Below are 24,700 nucleotides of genomic sequence, written 5' to 3'. Positions count from 1 at the left end.
TTATTATTAGTATTATTTTGTTCAGATCCATAATTGACAATATATCTATATTGTTTTACTACTACTAATAATAATAATAATAATATTATTATTATTATTATTATTATTATTATTATAATATTACTATTAGTATTGTTATTATTATTATTTGAGTTAATATTACTATTAATATCATTAGTATTAATAAATATTTATTATTAATATTATTGTTATTATAGTATTATTTTATTTTCCATTATCATTATTTATATTATTATTATAATTCTTTGTTATGGGATCCATATATATATATATATATTATAGTAATTTATGTATAATTTTGTTTTTTTTATGATTTCATATCCTCAATTTATTTTAAATATTAATTTAAGTTTTATTATTTCTAATTTAGTTAATAAATTGTCACCAATTTCGTTTTATATTTATTTTGTACGAGATCCATAATGCACAATATACTTATATTTTATTTTAAGAATGATCCATCCTTATATTTTATTTTAAGAATGATCCATCCATATACATTCCATTTTAATATAATATATAACTCAAATATTTAATTATTAATTTTAGTCTTACAACAATATTGAACATAACTAATAATATATTACTATTATTAGTATTAATAATTAGTATTACTTGACTTTTAATATTATTATTGTTATTGTTACTATTATTCTACTACTATTATTAATATTATTTTGCAATATCGTTCTTATTATCAACATTAATATGTCAATACTATTTTCTTAACTATTTTTATTATTATTACTAGTAGAAACACAAGGGTTTTCGCACACGTGTGTCTACATTTCTTAAGTTTTAAGAAAAAAATGTTGAAAATAATAGAGAGAGAAATACATTAATTTTTACGTACAAATTATAGATATAATGAAAAAAAAATGAAATCAATGTCAATTTAAAATAAATCAATATAGTAGTTAGGGGTGAGCATCTCTTGGGTTGGGCCGGATTCGGACCCAACAGACCAAATCCATCAAAATCTGAATTCAATATTAAAAAAACTAGATTCGACCATTTTACACCTTAGGTTCGTCGGGTTTGAGTAGTTTTGGATCCGGTTAAGCACGATGGATATGGGTTATCTAGATTTCAGTTACAGTTCAAGATCAAATGCATTAGCCTCGAGAAGATTTGGACTCCTCCTTCGCGCATCGCCTTCGTCATCTACTACGACATTCTCCACATGCGTCACCAAACATATCTACTGGTCACAGCCACTACAAGCATATCTGCGTGCAGGTAAGAGATCCACCATCGTCGGCGTATGAACTGAGTAGATATGAAATGGAGGTGGTGAGACGTCATATCTATGATAGATTTCTGGTTCCTTGCGTTGTTGTAGGTGTGTATGGTTGCTCGCTCCACTATTTCGCATGGCTAATGTTGTTTCCCAACAAGTTGCGATGAACAAAGCTCTGATAGTGGTCATGATTTGGTGGTAGTTACGCTTCACTAGATCGTGATATAAGAGTTTTTAGCGAAATGGTGGTTATCAGCGATGAGATCTGTTGTGATTTATGGTTATTAAGGAATCATAGAGTGATGTGATCCCATTAAGGCTCACAGCTTAGGCCATTGGTTAGGCCCATTCCTTTTAATTTCTTTTATTTTCTTTTGTTTTTAATTAAATAAATGTGTTCTAATTGGGTTTGTTTTGCTAATTATAGTCAAGCTGCCAATTATTGAAAGTGTTGGCATTGGGCCAGCTACCCAATTCTTTTCTACTCCAATCCATCATCAGCCTATTCCAGCACACTAATCAAACTGCAGTAGCCTACAGCAAGTGCCAATTTAATTATGTCCGTGATTGGCTTTTTTTATGCTGAAACAATCTATTAGAGTGCCTAGTTGGGCCTGTATCAATTTGCAATTCATATGTGGCCCAATTCACTCACGCATGGTCTGATGTTCCATCCGCACACCTCCGCTGGCAGCCAACACTTGATTTTTCTTTGTAGCATCATCTTTATTTGGCCCGAGCCCAATTCTCCAAGATCTCACCCGTGACTAAATGGGAAGCTCATAATAACTTTGCATCACACGTTCATTTCCTACGAGGAGAGCTTCTCTGTTAGGGTTTCCAACTTTCACCATCACATGTTTCCAACCGTTAGGGTTACTTCACGCGTGCTAACCTTGAGCTCAATTCCTTCACGCCTTCCATCCGTAGGGTCCTTGTAGACGGCATTCCATTTCTTCCTTTTGTTTTCCGGTTGTCTCTTTTCTATAAAGGACAAGCCATTTCATTGTAATAGATAGCTTTGATGAATGATAAAATTGGTTGAGAACACTCCTACCATTCGTCAGCTCAAACTCTAAACCCTAGATTAGGTTTTAACCTTGTTAGGGCTACCAAATCAGTGAGGAACCAGTGAGATCTGAGTGTTAATCTCTAGTCTTAAGTCTTTCGTTGTGTTTCCCTTGCCTTCCGCGAGGATCAATCGGTAGAACACCAATTGGAAGAGGTTTTCCGACGAGTATCGCGACGGAGAAGTCTCATCATAGAGGAATGGGAGGAGGAATGATAGGAAGAAGATGATACGAAGGGGTTTTTGGACAAGGTTTCATGACATTGAAAGATGATGATATGAAATGGTTTCTGAATGTTGGAGAAGACGATACGAAAGGGATTCTAAATGTTGGTTGTAGATTGCAAAAGTTCATAACGAAATATTAGGATTAAAAAATTTTGGATTGGGTCGGGTAACCGTGGATTTTGAATTCAAAATCCATATCTGATTATTTTAATCCATCTGAACCCGAAATTTTTTTATCCAAAGTAATCCGACTCGAAATAAATCAACCGAATACACATTCTCCTTTTCAAACATAGCAATTTTGGTCAGGTTCCCTTTTTTTCCTCAAGTCTAATAGTAGTTACTATTAAGAAGTTAGTTAACAAAATCATAAAAGGTAAAATTGAAATTATAAAATATGGAAAAAAAAAAGAAATCTTATTTATATATAGATATAGGTATATATTAGTTGAATTATTATTATTATTATTATTATTATTATTATTATTATTATTATTATTATTATAAGAATGCATAGTTAATTATTATGTACAACACTAACTAATATAGATCATAGTAATTACAAACCATTTATATTATTTATTTATGCTATATCAAATACGAGTAATTACACATTGAAACAAATTCAATATTATTTGTGTTACATATAATAAAAATTTCATAAAAACAAATATTGTTATTGTAAATATATATTGTTATTGTAAAAAATATAACGATAATTTTTTGTAACACTATCATACTAAATTCACTTCTCTTTACTAATACAACTGATAAATTAACGAATTTAACGGAAAAAAAATAACATATTAATGTACATTTTACTTTTTAAATATTGTTTTAAGTTGTTTCAATATGCTTTTGTTGACAAATTTTAAGTTCAACTTGAACTTGGTGTTGTATTTATTTTTTATGGAATTCATAATACACAATATATATATATATATTCAAACTTTATAAAAATCAAAAGTAGTTTGCATCATCACATAAATAACCTATTGTGTTCTTCAAACAAAAGTTTCTATCTTTATTGTGTTCTTCAAACACTTCATCCATCTGGCAAAAAGCATTTATCCATTAGAGGAAAAAAAATATAAAAGTATTCAGATTTGAGAGAAGAAAAAAAGATTCGCGAGAAGAGGAAAAGCTTCCACCTTTGGTGTGTTCTTGAAACGGTTCATTCATCTACTAGAAAACATTCATTTATCATAGAAAGAAAAAACTATAAATAAGTATTTAGATCTGGGAGAAGAAGAAAAGATCCGCTTAAAGAAGAAAAGCTTCTACCTTTATTGTGTCTTTGAAACCGTTTATTCATCTCCATCTGCCAAAAAAACATTCATTCATCAGAGAACAAAAAAACATAAAAAAAATATTCAAATGTGGGAGTAAAAGAAAAGTTCCGCGAGAAAAAGGAAAACTTCTACCTTTAGTGTTGTTTGAGAGTTTTGCCTCTCTTCGATCTTTTCATTCAAGCATTTCAACCAAAACAAAGTTAAGATCAACGCAAAATTCAGTTAGATGAAAGCAAAAATAGAAAGAAGATGATTTTTTTTTTTCATTCAAAAAGATGAAAATAACCGAAAACTGAGTAAAAATCAAAACTTTACATACCATTGTCATTCTGCAATGAAAAAGATCAAATCTTGTTCAAAGTTTTGTGCTTCAGAGTCTTGCCTTTGACCCATCTTCTCCTCATTTCATTCATCTCAACAAAAAAAAAATTAAGATCAAAGCAAACTATACTCAAAAAGAAAGAAAAAAATAAGAAGATATTTGAATGTATTAGTGAGAAAGAGAGAGATGAAGACTCGTAAAAGAGCAAAAATAAGAAGAGATTTGAATGTGTGAGTGAGAAAGAGTGATGAATATCACCCTACGGGGCTTTTCAGCTTGGGTTAGAATGAGTCTCCTAGGACAAACCCTAACAGAGGTGACGACTGCAGCTCAAGAGGCACAAGGTTTCTGTTTACGAAAAAGAGCACAAGATTAGGGTTGGGACAGATTAGGTCTGATCCTCCCCCTTTGGGCCAGTCCTTAGGCCCACAAAATTGGGGCGGCCCTTAAAATAAAGGAGCAGAATAATTGGGCCTTACACTATATAAAGGTTGTTTTACCAAAAACAATATATAGTCTTTTTATTGGTTATTGTAGAAATTTTTCATTTAATATATGAATAATTATATTTTTTATTTTACCTCCTAGCAATATATGTATAGATATAAAACCAACGAAAGTATTCTTAATTAAACATAATCAAAGTATTATAGGTGGTAAAATTATGCTTATACAATATTATGCCTTTAAAAATAAATGCATCCATCACAATAATTAATGAATCTTAAAAATTAATAATGTATTATAATATATTAAAACCATTGTTAATAAACTAATGTATTATAATATATTAAAACCATTGTTAAATAATAAATTGTTAATAATATTTCATTTAAAATTATAATATAATTATACTAAATTTAAATAATAATTTCAATAACATAAAATAAGTGTGTTCTTAAAATTTTAAAATTATAATCTCTTTAAACTTTTCAATATAAAAAAAAATAACTTACCATTTCAATTTTAAACATTTTATAAAACTAAGATTCATGTTGTCAACTAAAAATTTAAAATTCAAAATATTTGATAATCAAGTTTGAATGAGATTTGAAATTGCAAAAACACTCTGTAAAAATATAGTAACAAAATTTATATTTAAAATTTAAAATTACAAAATTACAAAATAAGTTTTTTAATGAACTTTTTTAATTTTCTGAACAACTTTCATATAATAATGTAAAATATAAAATATTATATAAATAATAAATAAGTAATTCGATATTGTAAGACCCATTTTATTCCTACCCTAAAAGTTAGTGAGCTGCCCTACAGTATTGGACCTAAAGGTCGACCCATAGGATAAAAACCTGTTTCAGTTGCCCTAACACTCACACTTTCTGCATTCTCAGTTTCGCAGCCGCCTCCTTCCCTGTTTCCGCACTAGAGCTCTGCTAGGGTTCCAACGTTCTTCAGATTTACGCTTAGCTTGGCCATTGTTCTGCTCACGTAAGTACCCTTAACCCTTACCGCCTCTGTTTTGTATAGCTTTCACAGTAACAGTGGAGACCCTTTTATAACTCGTTTTACCCACTGTTCTAGTTGCGAATCGGGTTCTAGAGCTGCTGTGCTCCTTAGTTCTGTGCCGAAAGACCAGTACGGACCCATTTCCAGGTACGGGAAGTTAGAATCCTTAGTTTCCAATCGTTTTGGTCAGTGTTTGCATTGGTTACTGCTCGTATGGTTTAATCTTTCGATTTGATGTGTGAGAACACTTTGTATGCTTGTTTTGGGTTGAAAAACATGGCTGTGCAGTGAAGAACAGTGGCGAGACCTGTTAATCTCGCCCAGGCGAGTCAGTCTCGCCTAAGCGAGATGAAACAGGGGGCTCGCCTAGAGCTCCTGCGCGAAAAGTCGCCCAGGCGGCTCGCTCAACTTTTGAGCGAGCAGGCAACTCGCCCAGGCGAGAGGGATCTCGCTTAAGCGAGATCTCGCGTTGCTCTTGCTTCTGCTCTTGTGCTCTCGCCTAGGCGAGGAGGAGGCTCGCCTGAGCGAGCATGTCTCGCCTGAGCGAGACCCCTCGGCCTGAGCGAGATGCTGGGCGAGACAGTGCTGTGATTTGGATGTTTGATGTTTCCCGAGTGATCCATTTTGGTTGAGTATGATTGTGTGATGATGGACATGTATATAATGGAGCATGAAGTATATTATTTGGCATGAATCATGAATTGTGGATGAATGGGTTGGTATGAGATTTAGCATGTGAAATGAATGTGTGGTTTGAAATTAAAGGAACACGGTATTGACATGAGATGAGACCATAGACTCATGGGACGGTGATGATCAGAGGTATGGATTTAAAATGTGATGCGTATGAGGAATGAATCTCATGGATGAGTGTGGAATTGTAAACATGCTTTTGATGTTCTCCTAATGTTGTTTTATGAATGTTGGTCTGTGTCAACGTGTAATTCCTTGGGGTCTCTAGGTGAGACCTCTGGGGTCGCGCTTCAGTGGTCGGGACGTAATTCCATGGCCCCTGTTAGTGGGTGCCCATGCTGGTGCCACATCTGTATAGCTAGGTAAGGATTCAAGGTAAGGACTGCATCCTGACACTCTAAGGGGCCAGTTAGTCTCACTTATAGCAGACTGACTCCTGTGGTGAGAGTAGCAGGAGGCCTGAAATTCATTAAGGGCTAACCTTGTGGTGAGAGAGATTTGATTCATCGTAACACTTGTAACACATAGCTCGGAGATGAGCAGCTCAGAGTCGAGCAAGGGTATTCACCACAAGTGCGAGCGTCCGCTGAATCCGACCAAGTTATATGTATCCGGATGAGTCGAGTCGAGTCGTAGTGTATTGAATGAAAAGTCATAACATGTTTGGTTGCTATGTGGATATGAGATGAGAAAAATATATTTGACTACATGATGAATATGTTGTTGGCTCTAGCTTACCCGTTTTGTTGCATGGTTGTGATGTATGTGGCTGTTCTCTCTTGCGATGATCATCAACTTGGTTGATGGGAGCAGATGGGCGAGGATCTCATGGGCAACAAGGGAATGGCGACTCCGCTACTTAGCCATCTGGGCTGGATCTCACACTTCTTTCTTTCGTGTTTTCTTTAGGGTTATGGCCCCTGTATTCGTGATTTTTAGATTGTAACTCTTAGTTAAACAACTATCCTACTTTTGTTGGCATCGTGGTGTGCCTAGTTTTGTAGGGGTGAGGTTGGGAACCCCAGGACTGCGTTATTATGCTATCTTATGTGTGGCGTTTCCTTTAATTGCGTTTATAAATTAAATGGGACGTTACATTTATGGTATCAGAGCGGTCATTCCTTAGGTCTGTGGACTTGGGTTGTCCGCTTAGCTTTCTCTGTGTGTCTCCGAGTGTTTAGTTAAAATTCTTGTCTTTATCGAGCCTAACCAAGTGATTTTCTGTGTGCCAGTGGACTATGGCACCGCCTCGCCGAGCTTCTCAATCATCCCAGGGGGACGCACCAGATATCGCCAGAGCCATAGAGGCGATGGTAGCAACTATGGCACAGCAGAGTGCTGCGATGATGCAGCAGCATGAGACATCCATGCAGCGACAGGCGGCGTCACTTGAGCAGCAGCAGGCTGTGATGCAACAGATGGAGGCTGCGAGAGTAGCTGCTGAGGATGCTCATAGGCAGCATATGGAGGCCCTCCGCCAGTTGGAGGAGAACAGGGCGGCTGCCCCTGTGCTTGGTCCTGAACCACGACTTGCAGTTAGGGAATGGGGTCTAGAGGATTTCCTGAAGCACCACCCGGCGAAGTTTGACGGGAAGACTAGTCCTGACGCCGCAGACCAATGGCTGAAGGACCTGGAGCGCATCTATGATGCCAAGATGTGCCCTGCGGAGAACAGGCTGGCGTTCTCAGTTTATATGCTCACGGGGGAGGCGGAGCATTGGTGGAGCAGCACCAGATCCATCTTAGAGGAGAGAGATGACCCAGTGACATGGGAAACTTTCAGGGAGAGATTCCTATCCGAGTACTTTCCTGACAGCATCCGGTACGCCAAGGAGGTGGAGTTCCTCCAGTTGACCCAGGGAGGGAAGACTGTTACAGAGTATGCCGAGAAGTTCAAACACCTCAGCCGTTTCTACACCCTGCCACTCGATGAGGAGTGGCGATGCAGGAAGTTTGAGAACGGGCTCCGCGGTGACATCCGCTTGATGGTAGCTCCTTTGTCCATCAAGGACTTTGCTGCTCTGGTAGAGAAGGCCAGGGTGATGGAGAAGATGAAGCGCGAGGTGGAAGGCCAGCGCCCACAGCAGCCACAGCCGCCTCAGAGGATCGGTGGACCATCTGGGTCCAGGCCCAGACATGAGGAGAGGAGGAGACCGTATGATAGACCACACCATCAGCCTCAGGGGTCTAGGGGTCTTCCTCCTCAGCAGGGCCGAGTGCAGTGTTACACCTATGGAGGACCCCACCCGAGGTATGCTTGTCCACGTAGGGAGGGTTACCGCAGGTGCAACAACTGTGGCAAGGAAGGCCACTTTGGGAGGGATTGTCCCAACCTTGCCAGGGCAGCGACACGCCCTCCAGTTCAGGCACCCCATCAGCATCAGGGGAGAGACAGAGGCAGCAGGCCTCAGGCGACGGGCAGAGTGTACGCCATGTCAGGGGCTGAGGCATCTGGCTCAGGTAACTTGGTTATGGGTAGTTGCATGATAGCTGGTTCTTCTTGCTGTGTGTTATATGATTCTGGAGCGACACACTCTTTTGTGTCTTTTGCTTGTGTGGAACGGTCCTTTTGCCGGTGCGCGAGCTGCAGTGTGAGCTTGCAGTGTCTACTCCGGCGTCGGGTTTGGTCAGGACGTCGTCCTTGTGTTCTAGGCTTCCGGTGGAGGTAGAGGGGCGCAGGTACAAGGTGAACTTAATCTGCCTACCTCTACAGGAGTTGGAGGTGATCTTAGGGATGGATTGGCTCTCTGCCAATCGCATTCTGATAGATTGTCGGGAGAAGAAGTTGTTGTTTCCCGACTCAGAGGAACATGAGTTGGTTTCCTCCCAGGGAGTTATGAGGGAGCTACAGGACGGTGCGCAGTGCTACATGATCTTCACACATATGGAGGTGGAGAGAGGAGAAACGACGTCTGTGATACCAGTTGTACAGGATTTTGGGGATGTGTTTCCAGAAGAGGTACCAGGGTTGCCTCCCAGTAGAGAGGTGGAGTTCTCCATCGATCTAGTCCCAGGAACAGGCCCGATATCGATGGCTCCGTATTGTATGGCTCCAGCAGAGTTGGTAAAGCTCAAGAAACAGATAGAAGATCTGATGGAGAAACAGTTCATCCGACCCAGTACTTCGCCTTGGGGAGCACCAGTGTTGTTGGTGAAGAAGAAGGACGGGAGTTTGCGTCTGTGTGTGGACTACAGGCAGCTGAACAAGATGACGATCAAGAATAAGTATCTGCTCCCGAGAATTGATGACTTGATGGATCAGTTACATGGATCATCAGTGTTCTCGAAGATAGATCTGCGCTCGGGTTATCATCAGATTTTGGTAAAGGCTGATGATGTACAGAAGACAACCTTCAGGTCGAGGTATGGCCACTATGAGTATGTGGTTATGCCGTTCGGTGTGACCAACGCCCCGGCAGTGTTCATGGACTACATGAACAGGATCTTCCGACCTTTCCTAGACAAGTTTGTTGTGGTCTTCATAGACGACATCCTGATCTACTCCAGGACTCAGGAGGAGCATGCAGAACACCTTAGGTTGGTGCTTGGGGTGTTGAGAGAGAAGCAACTGTATGCCAAGTTGTCCAAGTGCGAGTTCTGGATGGATGAGGTTCAGTTTTTGGGGCATGTGATATCAGCCCAGGGGATTGCAGTGGACCTGGCGAAGGTCGAGGCAGTGGTAAAGTGGGAAAGTCCCAAGTCGGCCACAGAGATCAGAAGCTTTGTGGGGTTAGCGGGCTACTATAGGAGATTCATAGAGGGATTCTCCAAGATAGTGGCGCCTCTGACTTTGCTTACACGGAAGGACCAACCTTTCACTTGGACGGACAAGTGTGAGGAGAGCTTTCAAGAGTTAAAGAGGAGATTGACGAGTGCTCCTATATTGGTAATTCCGGATGTGGGGAAACCGTTTGAGGTCTACTGTGACGCCTCTCATCTTGGACTTGGTTGTGTTTTGATGCAGGAAAAGAAGGCAGTGGCATATGCTTCGAGGCAGCTTAAGATACATGAGCGTAACTATCCCACTCATGACTTGGAATTGGCGGCTATAGTTTTCGCCTTGAAGATCTGGAGGCACTATCTGTATGGGGCTCAGTTCCGAGTGTTCAGCGATCATAAGAGCCTCAAGTACTTGTTTGATCAGAAGGAGCTGAACATGAGGCAGAGGAGGTGGATGGAATTCCTGAAGGACTATGACTTCGAACTTCTATATCACCCGGGGAAGGCAAATGTGGTAGCAGATGCTCTGAGCAGAAAGACGGTACATACGGCACATCTCATGATAAAAGAGGTAGAACTGCTAAAGAAGTTCAGAGATATGAGGATACAGGTGGAGTTGGGGTCCGAGTCCATTAGGTGTAGTACCCTTACTATATCTAGTGACTTCTTGGACTCGATCAGGGAGAGGCAGTTATTGGATGCCAGTCTGAGCAGAGTTAGGGAACAGATTGGATCAGATGAGACTAGAGATTTTGTTTTGGGTGAGGATGGCATACTGAGGTTTCGAGGCAGAGTATGTATACCTGATGATGTTGAGGTGAGAAAGTTGATCCTTGAGGAAGGACACAAGAGTCGTCTTAGCTTGCATCCTGGCATGACTAAGATGTACCAGGACCTCAAGGAAACTTTTTGGTGGCAGGGGATGAAGAAGGATGTGGCTCAGTTTGTATCCGCCTGTCTGACGTGTCAAAAGGCGAAGGTGGAGCATTAGAGACCCGGTGGCATTCTACAGTCGTTGGAGGTACCAGTGTGGAAATGGGACAGCATCTCCATGGACTTCGTGACTCATCTTCCACGGACTTTTAGGGGACATGACACTATCTGGGTGATAGTAGATCGACTGACCAAGAGTGCACACTTTTTGGCGATGAACTTGAGAATGTCTATGGCCAAACTGGCTCAGTTGTACATTAAAGAGATAGTAAGACTTCATGGGGTGCCCTCGAGCATAGTTTCCAACAGAGACCCACGGTTCACATCCCGGTTTTGGCAGACGCTACAGGATGCTATGGGTAGCAAGCTCACCATGAGTTCAGCTTATCACTCTCAGACCGATGGTCAGTCCGAGAGGACGATCCAGTCATTAGAAGACTTGTTGAGGACATGCATATTGGACCATCTGGAAGCTTGGGACGAGGTATTGCCTTTGATAGAGTTCACCTACAACAACAACTTTCATGCGAACATTGGCATGACGCCATACGAGACTCTTTACGACAGGAGGTGTAGGACTCCTCTTTTAATTATAATAAAAATAAACTTTTGTAGTCTTAAAAATAATTTCATTCATTGCGCGGATCAAAATGTAGATAAGGGATAGAATAACTAATTCAAGAAACTTAAAAAAGAGTCGTTTGAAAAGAGCACTAATTAGACAAGTTCTGTACTGATAAGTCTTTTTAATATGATAGTGATGTTTTTAAAAGCAGATTGTCCTCGACACAAATCGTTGCTTCTGGCATTCTCGTTAATCAAGAAATAAATTAAAAATAAAATAATATTTTGCCATTAAAAAATAAAGACCTCTTATTTTTCTCTCCTCTGCTCAGCTTTTTGATGTTTTCAATCGAGAATTTTGAATTGAACTCTCTTCGAGATAGTAAATGATAATAATGAGTCCATTAAAATTCCAATAATATTTAGACACGTAGTATAGTGGCTAGGTGGCTAGGGAGGAGTATCAGGGTTAGGTAAACGAAATTCACGTAATTGCAAACGTAACTGCAAACGTAACTATAGTCTTTAGTCTTTGCTCAAGAAGAACATTCCAGAACTATCTCCACATTTATTTTTTTCGTTATAAATATCATCACCTCTCCTGCTAGCCCAAAGCATCTAGCAGCAAAGCCAGTTGACAACCTGAGTTGGAGTTGATGATCCTGTGCGTGCAGTGATGGCGGACGAGGTTGTTCTGTTGGATACATGGGCCAGCATGTTTGGGATGCGGATTAGGATTGCATTGGCAGAAAAGGGTGTTAAGTACGAATACAAGGAAGAGGATCTCAGAAACAAGAGCCCTTTGCTTCTGCAGATGAACCCTGTTCACAAGAAGATTCCAGTTCTGATCCATAATGGAAAACCCATTTGTGAATCTGCAATAATACTGCAGTATATCGATGAGGTATGGAATCACAACCCTCAACTCATGCCCTCTGACCCTTATGAGAGGGCTCAAGCCAGATTCTGGATCGATTACATTGACAAAAAGGTATGTGCTTTTGGTTTGTTGTCATCTCATCTCTTTTTGTTCTGCTTTAAATTTTGTTTTTGTCAACGATTTCTGGTTTTGTGATATTGGTTATTGAATGCAGGTGTATGATACATGGAGGAAAATGTGGCTTTCCAGTGGAGAGGAGCATGAGACATGGAAAAAGGAGTTTATCTCTATCTTTAAGCAACTAGAAGAAACACTTGGAGACAAACCTTTTTTTGGGGGCGACATGTTTGGCTTTGTTGATGTTGGTCTGATCCCCTTTTATAGTTGGTTCTATACGTATGAGACATATGGTAACTTCAAAATGGACACAGAATGTCCTAAACTCGTTGCTTGGGCCAAGAGATGCATGGAGAGAGAGGCCGTATCCAAAACACTTCCTGATGAAAAGAAGGTGTATGCTTATATTGATGGAATAAAGAAAGCACTTTTTTCAAAATAGAGGAGTTTCGTGGACTTACCCAATAAAAACTTGCACTTTAAATATGGTAGTTTGAGGCCTTGTATTAATTTAGCTTGGGTTTTTTCTGTCTTGGGTTATTTATGGTTGGATAGACACTTTGGTGTGTCTTTGGTGTGTCTGCTCTGTATCAGTGTGCACTTATAATCAATAAAACCTCTTTCTATTAGTTGTTTCATGTACTGGTCAAAACTATGTTTCAATCTTCTTGTTATTGTTACAGAGTTTAAAGTGACTTAAGAGAAACTGCTCAATTTGTTAGATATTGATCTCACAATAACTTGTTATGCAATTGAACATTCCCCTTATATAGTATTTGATGTAGGGTAATTTGGTGGGTGCCTCAGTTTGAGATATTAGTAGTAAAAATTGCTCGTTTATAAATTCAAAACGATCATCTACCACATACATAGAAAATGATTATATCATAATTCGCACTGTTAGTCAATAGAAGGTAATTAGTAAAAAAAAAAATCACATATAGAATGTTGTTAAATAGATCACAAATTCATTTGATAAGAACCAAACTCATACAAACACGTAGAAAATAGGTACATTGTAGGTGTTGAAAATAATAATAAATTAGAGAAACATAAAGAGCAAGAAAAACGAAAAAAAAAATTAACATGGTTTAAATAAAACATTAACAAACTTTAATCCACGAGAAAAGAAGTTTCTCTCATAATCTCACTTGACTTGGGACAACTTAAATATTATAACTCAAAGATAACTTAATACAAGATTACGAGTTTATATATATATATATATATATATATATATATATATATATATATATATATATATATATATATATATATATATATATATATATATATTATGTTATGTTATAAGATAATGATATTAATTTTTACGACTAGATATTGATAATTTTTTTCTTACAATTTGATGAGACATTTTTAAGTGATTTTGAAATATAGAAGAATGAAAAGATGGAAAAATGAGAAAATGCAAGTGGTGTGTGTTAGTATTAATGCTATATTCATTTGAGGTAGAGTGGTTTAGCGAAGATGGATCGTGGAGTTTTTTATGTGTTCGTTTCGCAAGTTTTAAGAGGAAGGCACAATGGTGATTAGCGGGATGCAGCAAACTAATCTCACCACATATTGGTGATTTGAGTGGATTCACCAACTTAATGACAATTTCACCCTTTCCTCTCTCTCCCAGCGTTGAAAAAGCGTTAGATTCTTGACACCTTATGACCATACAAACAATATTTGAATTTGTTTGACTTAAAAAAGCCATTAAATACGTATTGAATAAGTTAGATAGGCTGGTATATGGTATTGGTGGGGTGTATAAGTTATAAGAGGGGAGAAGCCAATCTTGGTTTTTGGCTTTGATGGAGACATTGGTGTCGTGGTGCTGCCATTTCAGGTGAGTCTCCAGATATTTTAATATTTATGTGTGTGCAACTTGAGTTATGAAATGATGTCGATGTCTTTTTCGTTGATGTTGAGTTGTGATATGGTGAGGAACTCTGCAAAGTTGGAATACATCTACACATGGTGTGAGTGTGAGTGAATGGCCTGATGCAAAGTTGGAACCCATCACTCATGGTGTGAGTGAGCTGAACATGAAGATCCGGGTGTGGTTAAATAAGGGATCTAATCCCATTGCAATGGAAGGGATCTATGTTTAAGAGAAAAAGTGAGAGATCTGATATCGGCTTAAGCGAATCGGATCTGTGGGACTTTGTGAGGGATTCGATCCCATTGGAATGGATCGGATTTGGGGCTTCTTGAGGGATTTGATGGAACAAATCTGTCTGGTTGGTTAAAGTTGAAAGTGTTTTTTTTTTTTTGTAGATACTACAATGACTTAAAATCGTGCCAAAATGGCAAGACATTTCTTTCAAAAAAAGTCGCGTCATAATCATACGACTTTAATTAAGTTAATAATCTGCTTAAGCAAAGTCATGCCAATATGACATGACTTTAGTTTTGGATTTTTTATGAAGAAGTCGTCTACTAAAGTGATTTTTTTTTCAATTATTTTTCACGTTCTCAATTGTTACTATTAAATTTTTTTAAAAATAAAAAGTTTAGTTAAGTAATTAATAGAGAATAAAATAAATATGCACATAAGAAAAAAAAAGGAGAAGATTTTCTTAATAAAAAGTACATAAAATTAAATATCTTAATAACTAGTGGATGACATAATATTGAAATTAAAGTAGACAAAGTTGATGTAGTGTAGTGATTAGAGTTACACAAAAAGAAAATTCAGTGTTTATTTGAACAATTTCTTCTATTATGACCAATACTTCTGCAAAACGAACATTTCTTTTGTTTGTATGGAGTTGACTGGTCTATTTCATTGTGAATACGATTTTCACTTCGTCTTCCTGATTGTTTGTGTCGCATGTGGGGGTTGAGAATTAAATTTAGACTAATATAAGCAGACCAATAATCTTCATTTTGAACAGGCTAAAACTGCACCTCATAAGGTTTAAAAATATTTTGGAGGCTATAGATAGAATCCACAAAAATCATAGGCTGTAAGATGAGCAAGCAACCATTACATGAGGGAAAGGTAGGGGAAGAGCTTGGAACTCCCTACAATTACACAACCAATCATTTAACTTAGCAATGTATGACAATGGACGACATCCAAGTTGGGGAGTGGAAATCTCCTTATCATTGAAGATTGAATTCTGTTGGTTATACCCCTGGACATGGCACATGCCAGATTGTTCATTTTTTCTTAATAAAGCATAAATATCCTCAGGATATCAGTGGCTAGCTCGTAACAATCATTCAATATTTGTCCCTTGTTCCATAAACCATTTTTTGTTTCTTTCCCAAAAAAAAATTAACAAGAGCATAAATTGGCAATGATCTTGCTCCCTTAAGAACGAAGTTCATACATTCGGCCAAATTTGTTGTCATGTGGCCATATCTTTTTCCCCCATATCAGTCATTTGGTTAGTCTAGTTTTCAACCACTTGCTTTTCCACCATACGTGGATGCATCATAGCCAATGTCTTCACAAGCTCCATTATGGCAAGTTCCATACACATATAACATATTTCCTCAACAACCAGATACTTTTTCTGGTCCTACACAAAATTTATTTAGAACTTCATCATCAACACCTCCATCTACCTATCCCACATCCTTTCAGCAATATTATCAGCCTATAATGTCGCCACAAATGTTGGAAGATGTCAACTAAACACAACAACATGACGATAACGATGATGACTATCCACGTTATTCCTAGATGACAAAGAAGAAGACCTCCTTGTGGTACGAGATCCCATAGATAACCTTTTCCCCATTTTGTGATTAACAAATATTAATAAAATTATTCACTAATTATATTTCAGATTTAGTAACTATATTATTTCATTTTGGGTTAAATATGTTTTTGGTCCCTTAAATTTCAGTGAAAATTGGATGTATTCCCTCTTTGAAACCTTGGCCTAATTTAGTCCTCCAACTTTAGAAATGTTTGGATTTAGTCATTTTAACCAATTTTTTAAAGTTTATTTAACGTTTTAAATGTGTTTCATGAGAGCATTTGAGTTGTTTACCCCGCTTGACACATTTCCACTTCAATGTTAGCTAAGAAACTATCTTGAAACACAATTGAAACGTCAAATAAACTTGACAAAATTTTGTCAAAAGTACTAAATCCAAACATTTGTAAAGTTGGAGGACTAAATTGGGTTAAGGTTTCGGAGAGGGACTAATTTCAAATTTCATTAAAAGTTAAGGGACCAAAAACATATTTAACCCTTTCTCATTTTTATTATTTAACTAAATAAAAAATAAATCATTTTTACCATTTACTAATTTGCTGACGCTGAAGTCATGTCGTCTCTGAACGACACTACAAGAAATTTGCTAATTTGCGAGGGAAATTAGCGAGGGAAAATTTTACTCGCTAATTTGTCGCTAATTAGCAAAGGATTAGCGACAAACTAAAATTGTAGCTAAGTTGTAGCTAATGAGCGAGGGACTAGACACAACATAATATGGTAGCTAAGTTGTAGCTAATTAGTTAGAGATTAAACACAACACAAATACGGTAGTTAAGTTGTAGCTAATTAGCGAGGGACTAGACACAACATAATATGGTAGCTAAGTTGTAGGTAATTAGTTAGGGATTATACACAACATGATATGGTAGCTAAGTTGTAGCTAATTAGTTAGGGATTAAACACAACATAAATATTGTAGCTAAATTGTAGCTAATTAGTTACGAATTATACACAACATGATATGGTAGCTAAGTTGTAGCTAATTAGTTAGGAATTAAACACAACATAAATATTGTAGCTAAGTTATAGCTAATTAGTTAGGGATTATACACAACATAATATGGTAGTTAATTTGTAGCTAATTAGTTAGGGATTAAACACAACATAATATGGTAGCTAATTTGTAGCTAATTAATTAGGAATTAGATACAACATAATATGATAGCTAATTAATTATGATTAATGATTTTTTTCTAATCCAAAGGTAATAAATTGAATTTGTAATTAAAAATAATAATATACAAACTATTCTATAAAATATGAATTTATTAAATAAATTTTTAAAAACTATCAACATATTAACAAATTATCAAAATATATTTTATTATTATATAAATTAATCTTTTACTTGTTAATTATATTTATTATGTATTTATATATATATATATATATATTAAAATAATAACTAAAATTTAACTAATACAATATATTTCTTTCCGTTTAAATATTATTATAAAAGGTATTAAAAAAAATCTTATTAATTATATTTAAAATCAAATGATTAATTATTATTTTGATAATTACTTATTATCTTTATGCTGCTTTTTTATATTTTATATGTTAATTTATTCAAATAAAAGGGATATTAATTAATTTAAATTGTTACATATTATTATATTTATGGTATAATTTTTTTTATATTATTTAATTTTTAAACATTTTAAATATGAAATAAATTATTTATGATACATTATAAATAAAAACGAATTGTATGCATGTATTTTATTTATAAAATACAAATATTTAACTTAATATAATTATACACTTAAAAATTCATTTAAAAATTAAATATTTATATTAGAAGAATTAATAAAAACACTGTTATTTTGTTTAGTTTCCTTGCACTTTTCGCAAGCAGCACTGAACAATAGTAATTAATTACATAGTTTAAAATGAAAAAAAAAAAGACGTTGATGGGTCTTGGTATTGTCCCTTTAGTTAACATGAAGAGTATTAACACTGCACACTTCCTTCGTTCCTTTGCTTTTTGATTTCTTTTTCTCTGAACCACAATCGCGTCGCTTCTCCTCCTAGGGATTCACAGCCATGGGAGCTCCGCAAGAACTGCCTCCTCAAAATTCGTCATCCATTCGTCACTGTCGCCGAGGTTCTTGCATTTTTCTCTTCTTCTTACTTTCAACTTTCTCCTTCCTTTGCTTGTTTCTCTTTCTCTTTCTCTCTTACTCACACACACACACACACTTTTATTCCTTACACGCACAAACACATTCTCTTTGTTTTAGGAGTTTTATCCTTTGCTTAATTTGAACGATTTCGTGTGTTTGGTTGCTTGTGCATGATGATGTTTGCTTGATTTTTCGGCTTTTATTAGTTATTTTAACGGTTGACTTGTTTTTAGCTGTGATTATTGATTATTTTTTCGATTATGAAATGCAATGTATCTTTTATGGTATTTATATGCATTAAAGTGTTGTTTTAAAGATGTATTTAGGATTTAGTGTGTGTGTATTTGTCGGCTTTTCTTCCAAGTGCATTTTAACTTAGTGAATACCTGAATTCTTATACATATCATTCAATCCATGGCTGATTTTGCTCCCTACGATTGTATTGTTGCTATTAGTAGCTGTAAGGACAAAAGAGGATACACATTGATCCTGCTCAACTGTGAATGTGTTTTAATTATTTCTCTGCCCTGTGTTGTATAAAGGATCGTAGAAGGTTTTTATTTGTTTTTCTAATACGCATTTTTAATTTTGTTTTGAATATTCGTTTATTTATAAAGTAAAAGTGAATGAAAATGACTTCCAACTAGTTTTGCTATCGTTGTTGGATAAGGGAGAGTATTTAGCTTTTTTTCGTCGCTTCTTTTCTAAATGTAACCAACCTTTTCGCTTCACCCTCCTCAGATAATTATAGAAAAATTGGAGCGAACAACACAGTTATTTATGATAGAATAATTGTTACAATATGGTGTTTTATCTGTTGTAATGTTTTGGGTCAAGTTGCTCAACCCTTTGAAAATTGCTCTTCATTAAATCTGAACACTGTATTTTGTTTGTGGGTTTAGGTATTCCAGTTTGCTGATAAGTACAGGAGGTCCTACAACAATGCCTTGAAACCCTTTGTGTGCCCCTTCTACTGTTGTTACTCTGGTTATCAGGTAAGCTTTTAACTTTTAAGGGATGTTCAGTTTAGCAAGACGAGACATACTCATTACTCAAATTGTTTTGGTGAATAATATGGTAGGATGAGCTATTGTGGGGTGCTGCCTGGCTGCACAAGGCTACCAAGAATCCAATGTACCTAAACTACATTAAAGTTAATGGCCAGATCCTTGGAGTTGTAGAGTTTGACAACACCTTTGGGTGGGATAACAAGCATGTTGGAGCAAGAATACTTCTTTCCAAGGTTTCTATCCTTCACTGTACTGCAAACAAAACTAGAAACATAATGTTTTCTAATTTACAGTTTTTGTTTTCCTGGTTTTAGGAATTCTTCGTTCAAAGGGTATAATCCCTTCATGACTATAAGGGCTATGTAGACAATTTCGTTTGTTCCCTAATTCTTGGGACCTATTTCTCTTCCATCCATTATACCCCAGGTGAAGTTCATTTTTACTCGCTCCTAGTGGAAACATGTCTCTGTGGTCCAAATTGTAACAGTTACTTTCTTGTTATACTATGTGGTCTTCTTTTCAAGATGAGTGATAGCAACATGCAATATGTCACATCCACCTCCTTCTTGCTGTTAACATACGCCAAATACTTGACCTCAGCTCATACGGTTGTTAACTGTGGTGGAATCGCAGTAACACCAAAGAGGCTCCGGTCAATAGCAAAAACAGGTTGGGAAAAAAGAAAAAAAAACTAACTTGAAGCATCTACCTATGTGCCATAGTCATTTGAATAAAATGTGTCTTAAAAAGTGTAATGGTGTTGTTAACTAAAGTTGATTATTTTAATTATTGTATTTGCAGGTGGATTACTTGCTTGGAGAGAACCCCCCTTACAGATGTCGTACATGGTGGGGTATGGTCCAAGGTACCCAAGAAGGATACACCACAGGGGTTCATCTTTACCGTCCATTGGTGTACACCCTGGAAAGATCCAATGTCGTGCAGGCTTCGGTGTGATGAATTCACAATCCCTTAACCTAAACATTCTAGTGGGGGCTCTTGTTGGTGGACCGGACCAACATGATAGGTTCCCAAATGAACGATTAGATTATAAGAAATCAGAGCCAGCCACATACATTAACTCACCCCTTGTAGGAGCACTCGCGTATCTTGCTCACTCATTTGGTCAACTCTAGACTCCAACTAATTTGGGGTATCCCATGTTTTATTTCGATAGTGTTTTATTTCTTAGAAGCACACACTCATTTGAGACACCAGTACCAGTACCACTAAGCCTTAGAAACCTTATTGGTACCACGCTTATGTACGTGTATGTATGTTATGTTTAGTGATAGTGTCTTCAACTTCTGAAGAAATTGAAACCAACTTCTGAAGAGAAAAAGATACGCACCGAGAGCGTTCAAGTTGCTCAAAGGATAAAGGACATGTACATCCACAGTCCTAACTTAGGTACTATTAATTAATCTTTCAATTTTTAGCATGAATTTCTCAATAAACATTCATACAAAAATTAAGAACATGATCAATTAGGTTTTTTTAGCAGACTGAGCCGAAAGTTGAATGTGATTCTTCATAGGCTTGTTTTTATTTTGTATATATGCAATCTGAATTGTGTTGATTTGTTTATGCAGGAATTTTTCTTTGACAAAATCTGTGGAATGCATGGGTTGAAGACTCTTCATTTTTTTCAGTTCATCATTACCCAAGCATAAATGATAAATATTATTTATTTCATATTAATATTAGTATAATGTATTTATACTGAAAACTGGCAAGAAAAGTTAATTACTCCTTCTTCATGGAATCATAATTCAGTACTCAGTGTGAGTTGTTTACAACTGTTTATTTAATATAAGTGTATTTATAATGTCATCATTTCTTATATTTCTTCTTCCTATTACTCAATCACCATTTTGCACAAAACCATCGACATCCCCAACTATGGCTTTATTGAGCGTACATATATTTTGATAGAGAAGAGAAATATATTAATGCATACGATAAATATATTGTGATTAGAATATAAATGCATAAATAGGTATTAAAGTGAAGATTAAGTTAATTTGTTAATTTGACTAAATAGTTCTTTGGAAGGATTAAGCCTTCACAAATTGGTATAAACAAATTTAAAAGAACTTTTTAGCTACAATCACTTGTTAGGGATGAACCAAAGATTTGTTACGACCACTTTGTTAGGGATTAGTTAGAGATTTGCTACAAATAATTTGCTAAGGATTAACTAGAGATTTGCTACAATTAATTTGCTAGGGATTGGCTAGAGATTTGCTACAAACATTTTGCTAGGGATTAGTTAGGGATTTGCTACAATTAGTTTGCTAAGGATTGGCTAGGGATTTGCTACAAATATTTTGCTAGGGATTAGTAAGGGATTTGCTACAACCGTTTGGATAGGGATTAGCTAGATATTTGCTACAAATAGCTTGCTAGGGATTAGCTAGAGATTTGCTACAAACATTTTGCTAGGGATTAGCTACAAATAGTTTGCTAGGGATTAGCTAGGGATTTGCTACAAACCGTTTGCTAGGGATTAGCTAGGGATTTGCTACAAACTGTTTGCTAGGAATTAGCTAGAGATTTGCTTCAAGTAGTTTGCTAGGGATTAGCTAAGGATTAGCCAGGGATTAGTTAGGGAGTAGTTCCCTCGCTAATTAGCTACCTATAATTTAGCTAAGGTTTAGTGTCCTTGCTGTTTCCTCGCTAATCCTTCGCTAAATTGTTTTGCGAGGGATCAGCGAGGGATTAGCTAGGGATTGTTCCCTAGCAAATCTGGAAATTTGTTGTAGTGCGACTTCTTCATTAAAATTACAACACTAAAGTCGTGCTAATATGGCACGACTTTGAAGCAGGTTAATTAAAATTGTATGATTATGATGCAACTTTATTTTAATAGGAATGTCTTTCCATTTTTGCACGACTTCGAGTCATTTTAGTAGAAGTCTTCTTATATTAGCATGACTTCTTCATAATGAAGTCGTACCATTTCCCAACGACTTTCCCTCTGTGGAAATATTTTAAAAACTTGCACCAAAATTGCTAAAAAATTGAAACAAGAAGATCGACGACTGAGAATAAAGTAAGGGAAGCAATGTAGAGGAGCGAGAAGAATAGCTCTAGAGTTTGTGTATAGATAGAGGTGGGTTTTGGAACTGCTAAATACACCATACCTATTAATCTCTTTCTAATATTGTCTTTGTCTTTGTCATCATAACAACCCTTATGTTGTTAGCAAAATGGATGTAACCGCTATCTCTTTGAAAGCTAAAGATTTTGATGGATACTCAAGCAAAAATACTATAAGATTAAGGAAAGCTCAAGATAAAGATATAGATTATTTAGGATGTCAAGTCACTTTAGATAAAGATGAAGCATAAGAGGAATTATCAGTCAAATAATCTCTCTTCACAAGTGAAATCATTTTTTCACTTGCATAATCAATTAAGGTTAAAACGTAATTAAATTATGTTTCTATAGTTTTTTCAAAAATAACAATATCTTTTGAATTGAAACTTTTTTTTAAAATAAAGTATTCTCTGACTATATCTTCTCCTAAAAATCATCTTTTCTGCAAAGAATAAAAATTGATTTTCGAATTTATTTGGTTTTATTTTAATTAATTCAATTATGTTTCTACAGATTTTCAAAAATAAAATATCTTTTGAATTGAAACTTTTTTTTAAATCAAGTATTCTATGACGACATCTTCTCCTAAAAATCATCTTTGAATTATTAATTGAATAAAAATTCATTCTCACATTGAGGTGATTGAGAACTGGATGTAGGGTTGGTTATACCCAAACCAATTTAAATAATTGTGTGAATTTCTTCTTTCCGTTACCTCTTTTTTTGGTTTAGGTAACACACTTAATTAATAAAACAAAAGAAAATGTATTTTTTTTAAGTATAGACATCAAGACAATTTTTTTTAAAGCATCAATTCAACCCTCTTCTTGATGCCATTTGTATAACAAGTGGTATCAAAGCTTGGTGTCATAAGTTGTTTCACTATTTCTTTTAACATGTCTTTTCAGAATCAGATGTACAAGGAAGGAGCTTCAATCAACCAACCACCTCTCTTTGAAGGTGATAACTAACCCTTATGGAAGGCGAGAATGGAAATTATTTTTCAAATCTTTGACTTTGGAGTTGTGGATGCAGTATTAAATGACCCTTATTTCCTAATGGTGATGCTTGCTGAAGGACCCACACAAAAAATATTCCACCAATCGATGCTAGATGAAAACAAACGAGTACAATATGATGTAAGAGATCAAAACGCTATAGTACCTGCTGTTACTCTTAACGAATTTTACAGGATATTAAAATGTAAGTCGGCGAAGGAGATGTGGGATACGGTTGAAGTAACACACGAAGGAACAAACGAAGTAAAGAGAGCTCGAAAGAACACAATCCTCCAAGAATATGAATTACTTCAAATGAAGCAGAATGAAAGCATAAGTGATTTTCAGACTCGGTTCACTCACATAGTCAATCATCTAGATGCACTTGGAAAAAGCTTCATAAACAAAGACTTAAGCATGAAGATTCTTAAGTAATTAGATAGAAATTGACAAAAAGAGGTCACGACAATTCAGAATCAAAGGACCTCACAAAGCAACCGTCAAGACCATTTTATTAAAAGCAAAAAAATTACATGAAGAAAATGACAATAATGAAAGTGAGTCTTCTGACATTGACATTTCCTTACCTGTAATACGCTTTTCTCATTTATGAAAAATAGGAAAAAGCGACAAGAGAAGAAAGAGAACAATTTTTTTTTTACATCAAGATACAAATGCTATGGATGTGGAAAGATAGGACATGTAAAGACCGATTGTCCATTAGCAAAGTGTCCCAACCAAAATCGCGACGGGACGACGAACCTAAAATAAAATTTGAAAAAATCGAGTTTGGAGTCGCCACCATAGTTTATTTTGGAAAAATACGAAAAAACGAAAAAAATAAGACAAGGTCTACAAAAAACCAAATTTTAGGTTTGGGAGGGTGGGGAAGGTATTAACACCCTACAACGTTCGTCCTAAGACGGTACCTTTAATTAAATATGCAAAAGTTATGTGGTTTTTTCAAAATATTTATTTTCCCAAAAAAAATAAATATAAATAGATGTACAAAAGAAACAAAAATAATTTTTTGGTTTTTTAAGACCCGACGAGGATTAATCCTTGCTCCTATGTATCTCCATTCACAATGGAGAATCAAGGTTACGTAGTTCTTTGTGAAAAAACTATTCGGAAAACTATTTGGAAAATGATTTGATTTTTCTTTTGATAAT

The 24,700-nt window shown here is 36.0% G+C and overlaps 2 protein-coding genes and 1 long non-coding RNA gene across 4 annotated transcripts; 2 read left to right on the top strand and 1 right to left on the bottom strand.

Annotated features, from left to right (window-relative positions):
• Positions 1-3,457: 3,457 nt before the first annotated feature.
• LOC114164943 (uncharacterized) lies at positions 3,458-4,516 on the bottom strand. 2 transcript variants are annotated; one of them, XR_003599677.2, is made up of 4 exons: positions 4,170-4,516; positions 3,983-4,018; positions 3,710-3,879; positions 3,458-3,611 (listed from the first exon to the last, which is right to left on the bottom strand). It is a non-coding gene; the product is annotated as an uncharacterized LOC114164943 (long non-coding RNA). The 2 variants fall into 2 exon arrangements; XR_014994734.1 differs by lacking the exon at positions 3,458-3,611 and having other exon boundaries at positions 3,613-3,879.
• Positions 4,517-12,148: 7,632 nt separating this feature from the next.
• LOC114183753 (glutathione S-transferase 3-like) lies at positions 12,149-13,184 on the top strand. The gene is made up of 2 exons (XM_028070917.2): positions 12,149-12,540; positions 12,644-13,184. Exons 1-2 carry the CDS (start codon positions 12,226-12,228, stop codon positions 12,986-12,988), a joined length of 660 nt encoding a protein of 219 aa, XP_027926718.2. The 5' UTR covers positions 12,149-12,225; the 3' UTR covers positions 12,989-13,184.
• Positions 13,185-18,239: 5,055 nt separating this feature from the next.
• LOC114187732 (endoglucanase 17-like) lies at positions 18,240-21,259 on the top strand. The gene is made up of 7 exons (XM_028076072.2): positions 18,240-18,399; positions 19,321-19,413; positions 19,500-19,661; positions 19,743-19,854; positions 19,953-20,097; positions 20,230-20,838; positions 21,021-21,259. Exons 5-6 carry the CDS (start codon positions 19,953-19,955, stop codon positions 20,562-20,564), a joined length of 480 nt encoding a protein of 159 aa, XP_027931873.2. The 5' UTR covers positions 18,240-18,399; positions 19,321-19,413; positions 19,500-19,661; positions 19,743-19,854; the 3' UTR covers positions 20,565-20,838; positions 21,021-21,259.
• Positions 21,260-24,700: the final 3,441 nt, after the last annotated feature.

Source organism: Vigna unguiculata, chromosome 1, assembly GCF_037176805.1.
Source record: "Vigna unguiculata cultivar grain cowpea cultivar isolate G323 ecotype 2 chromosome 1, ASM3717680v1, whole genome shotgun sequence".
Taxonomy (NCBI): Eukaryota; Viridiplantae; Streptophyta; class Magnoliopsida; order Fabales; family Fabaceae; genus Vigna; species Vigna unguiculata.
This window is presented reverse-complemented; position numbering and strand designations above follow the sequence as displayed.

Coding starts and splice junctions, on each gene's coding strand:
- LOC114183753 (XM_028070917.2), top strand. CDS start 12,226: ATGGCGGACGAGGTTGTTCTGTTGGATACATGGGCCAGCATGTTTGGG. Junction 12,541..12,643: donor TCGATTACATTGACAAAAAG/GTATGTGCTTTT, acceptor TATTGAATGCAG/GTGTATGATACATGGAGGAA.
- LOC114187732 (XM_028076072.2), top strand. CDS start 19,953: ATGAGTGATAGCAACATGCAATATGTCACATCCACCTCCTTCTTGCTG. Junction 20,098..20,229: donor CCGGTCAATAGCAAAAACAG/GTTGGGAAAAAA, acceptor TTGTATTTGCAG/GTGGATTACTTGCTTGGAGA.